The sequence below is a fragment of the Cupressus sempervirens genome, chromosome 6, assembly GCF_028749045.1.
Source record: "Cupressus sempervirens isolate cs-2001-9-10 chromosome 6, ASM2874904v1, whole genome shotgun sequence".
Classification (NCBI taxonomy): domain Eukaryota; kingdom Viridiplantae; phylum Streptophyta; class Pinopsida; order Cupressales; family Cupressaceae; genus Cupressus; species Cupressus sempervirens.
In genome coordinates, this window is record NC_143123.1 from 699,042,932 (window position 1) to 699,046,991 (window position 4,060).

The following is a 4,060-nucleotide window of genomic DNA, read 5'->3' on the forward strand; positions in this document are numbered from 1 at the left end:
ACACATGAAATTCCTCAACCCTAACTAGTATTGTTGCAGAAAAGCCATCTTAATGTCTGGTTAGTCCAGCAAAAAATTGTAGAAATATTTTTTGCCAGGTATAAATTTCTTCTTTTCTTTTCCGTTGAATTTGACAAGTTTCACCAGATATGGATGAACAAAGATAAAATGTTGCATGCTGAAAGATATTGGCCATCTGTAATAGCCTCATCTGTAGCAGCCTGTTATTTGAGTGAGTCACGTGAAGCTCATGTAACAAGACACATAAAATTTCTAGAGAAAGACACATCTCTTGTCCCTGCTAGTTATCCTAACTCTATTTTTGTTCAATTTTTGAGGCTAAAAAACAAAAAGACCACCGAGAAAAACCAACATGCCCAATGAAAAAAGAGATATTAAAATGCTCTAAATTGCGTATAATGAAATTTTTCATGCCAACTATAGGTTAAAATGAAGACTGAAGAACGTGCACAATTACCTAAGCAGAACTAATGAGAAATAGAGCATTAATAACTTTAGTTCCTGGGACTAATAATATAACAAAACAAACATTAAGAAATTTGGCAAAGGAAAGGAGAGCGAATTCCCTTGAGAGTTTCCATTGTGATACCTTACATGTTTCACTAATCTCTTGCGTTATTCAATTATAATTTGGAAAATGGTATTGTGAAGATTTGGAGGAAGGAGCTCTGTACATGGTCTTACTAGACAAGAAGGGCTTTAAAACTAATCTTTGCATGACATACAATATTTAAGCCGATTTAGAAATCCTAAATTTGATTATGTCTTTTGGACCTTTGTACAGATTGTTGTTAATGACCGGATTCTATTTTATGATTTTCGACAACACCAGAACGTCACAACATTAAGGCGGCAAGCCCAATAGAAATAAGCCTATTGGCTTAAAAATAGTCAATGATTAATCTTTCAGATCTTCAAAAATCTAAACTATACAATAGAATTGGGAAGGTAAAGCATTTTCCATGTTGATACCAAGAGGCAGCCACAATCCATGTGCATAAAACACTGCAAGTCTAATTTTCGTGTCTTTCACAACTATTGAAATCTATTTACATCATATATCGCCACTGCTACTAGTGTTTCTTTGGTCTATTGGATTGTCCATAAGCGCATAGTACTGAATTTGTGAAATTTGTGGCTGCAACTTCCCTTCCAGCATTAGCACCACTTGCCTTATGTTCGGCCTCACTCCCTCGTACTTTTCTATGCATAACAACCCCGCAATAATTGTTCTTCTCACCTCTTCACTGTCAGTTTCCTCTGCAGTTCCTGCCTCCACAATATTAATTGTGTTGCCGTTGAAAATTTGGGAGGCAGCCCATGAGGGAAAGTAATACTTAGTTGAGTCTTGAATGCTTAAATCCAAATTTCTTCTGCCAGAAATGATTTTCAAAAGCGTCATACCAAAACTGTACACATCAACCTTGGGAGTAATGGGAAGACCAGAGATCCACTCTGGAGCCAAGTATCCTCTCGTTCCTCTTGTTGTAGTGAGAACACGGCTGAAATCTCTACCCACAAGCTTTGCCAGTCCAAAATCTGCCAACTTCTAGTCGAAAAATTATTGTCGAGAAGAATATTTTCGGGCTTAACATCGCAGTGAATGATACAATCTCTGCATTCTTCATGGAGATAAAGTAATCCTCTTGCTATGCCTAACGCGATCTCAAATCGAGTCTTCCAGTCGAGTACCTTATGTTTACCTTTAGATTTATTTGAGAAGAGTAAGGAACTAAGAGAGCCATTACACATGAAATCATAAATCAAATACCTTCTCTTGCCTTCTGCATAAAAGCCGCGGAGCCTGACTAAGAATGATAAATTAGTTATAGAGAGCTGATTTCTGCTCGGAATTGCTTCTCATCTTGTCTCTGTACACTGTTCATCTTCTTTACCGCCACAAGTGTACAGTCAACCAGACGTCCTTTGTACACCATGCCAAATGCTCCGCTCCCCAGCTTTGTCCTGAAATTCCTAGTTGCAATCTTCAACTCAATGTAGCTAAACATTCTTAGAAGAGAAATCGAGGAATCTGCATGACTCTCCATCGATCGTAGCGTCTGCAGAGGCAGCTACTCGAATAAAAATATTTGCATTGGTTTTTGATGGAAGAGAGGTACGCAAGTTCAAAATATCGCTTGACTAGATTTGGCAGGGCCCTGAAGGCGGACTGAAAGAAAACGCAGTGCAAGAGCAGTTGAGGAGGCAGGCTTTCTGGCAATCTATCTTCGTCGTTGCAGGGTGTGACGATGCAGATTCAGCAGTAGCCAAACTGTTGCTCGGATCTCGTAATCCGTAGGTGCTTCCATTTTTGGCATGGCAGTTTAAGGGGCTCTGTCGAACACAGCCACTCGATCACGACTCTCGCGAATCCCAAGCGCGAGTGTCTTTTGGGGCGAAGCCTTGTACGCAGCTGCAGAACTGAAGATTGTTGGAGTTGCAGATTCCGTAGGCGCCGCAGAGACCATATATGGAACAGGGTTCTGCTGGTCGAGACCAGAACATATTCCATTTACCGTCATCAAGCAGATCATATGCTTGCATTCCTGCAGACTTTGTTAGGACGAAACGTGAGAGCATATTCTTGGTACCATTCAATGTATACTTGACAGAACAGCCAGAGTGAGTGCTTTCAACGCCGACATTGTAGAAGTAGACTTGGTTTATCATCCATGTGATTTCACTGAAAGACTTGCCATCCCAAGTTCCATATTTCTCCGTTTGTTTGGTTCCAGATGGGTCTGCTTGACAAGAGAAAATCCCAGGAGCAGGATCTACTGGGCTTTTCCAATAGACGAGATTTTGCTAGCCACCGAAGCTCATCCCTGGCAACAAGGTGTCGACGGGATAGTCAAAACTCTGCCAAACAGCTTCAGATTTGTTGGCATCACTGAACATCACAAAATTACCAGAATCTAGTAAAACAGCCTTTTGGTCACATTGGCAGACCAAAGAGATGCACCCATTGCGTGAAGAGAAATTGGCTAAGTTCAATTGCATGACAATGAGGACTTTACATCTAAAAATTAAGTCCCCAATCTCCACCATGTTAGATTCACTATATCTCCCTTTGAATCTTTGAATAGATTTTGTACACACATTTCTTTTACATTCTTTTCGGCTCGAATGCAAATTTACTTGATCAAAGCAGTAGTAGATGGATAATTGGGTATTGCAGAAAGTCTATTTTTTGAGTATTTTCCGTTGACCTTGTGATTAGCATTATACGTGGTAAACCTTTAAGAGTGCCCTATATGTGGGATAGAGGGTAAAATAGATTTACTCTATTTTCTAAAGTTGTTTGTTTACCATTGGCCATGTGGAGGGATAAATTTATAGTCATTTATAGAAAAGTCACATTTATTTATTTATTTTTACTATTTTTTTTTTCTTTTTTTTAAAAATTATTTCTATTTCTATGTATTTCATTTTAAATACTATAGTGTGATACTATTGGGATTTAACTATATCATTTTGTATGGCATGACTAGACCCAATCCAAAAGGTGTATGTGCCTCTATTCCTTGTTAACATTATATACTTTTGTGTATAAACATTTGATGTAAGTGGAAATCTTGACATTCATTCTTTTGTTTCAACTCTTAGGCATCCAACCGCATGTTACATGATACCACTTTGATCTGCCTAAATCTTTGGAAGATGCTTATGTGGGCAAAATTTTATAGGCATTTTTATTTACGAACTCCAAGTAATTTAATTGGTTTCTTTATTTATTGAATATTTGCATCATTCATAGTGTCTTCATTTTATAAAGCATATGTATTAATATTCTATTCATTTTTATAAAAAAAAAAGAACTTACTCACTTTTTTTTATCTTATGATTTTATCAAAAATTTAATTATTTTCAATTATGAGAAGCTTAATTTTGATTAAAATATTACTTGAACACTTGACAAATTTCAAAATCTATTTATTCATTAGGTGGGACTCCAGCTCTACAGAGCTCTTGTTGAATATGGCATATAGCTACTAGCATATTTGAAAAATATGAGGTAAAATATTTAATGAGATTTATT

General features: G+C 37.3%; 1 protein-coding gene across 1 annotated transcript; it reads right to left on the reverse strand.

The window, feature by feature from the left end:
• Nucleotides 1-1,075: 1,075 nt before the first annotated feature.
• On the reverse strand, nt 1,076-2,069 carry LOC149554166 (G-type lectin S-receptor-like serine/threonine-protein kinase SD2-2). Its single transcript, XM_089790459.1, has 3 exons — nt 1,917-2,069; nt 1,793-1,825; nt 1,076-1,570 (listed from the first exon to the last, which is right to left on the reverse strand). Exons 1-3 carry the CDS (start codon nt 2,067-2,069, stop codon nt 1,076-1,078), a joined length of 681 nt encoding a protein of 226 aa, XP_089646585.1.
• Nucleotides 2,070-4,060: the final 1,991 nt, after the last annotated feature.

Bases quoted from the DNA above. Each gene is read 5' to 3' on its own strand.
- LOC149554166 (XM_089790459.1), bottom strand. From the start codon at position 2,069: ATGGAGAGTCATGCAGATTCCTCGATTTCTCTTCTAAGAATGTTTAGC. The intron at 1,826-1,916 runs GTAAAGAAGATG...ATTCTTAGTCAG, and splicing joins TTGACTGTACACTTGTGGCG to GCTCCGCGGCTTTTATGCAG. The intron at 1,571-1,792 runs GTATTTGATTTA...TTTTTCGACTAG, and splicing joins TATGCAGAAGGCAAGAGAAG to AAGTTGGCAGATTTTGGACT.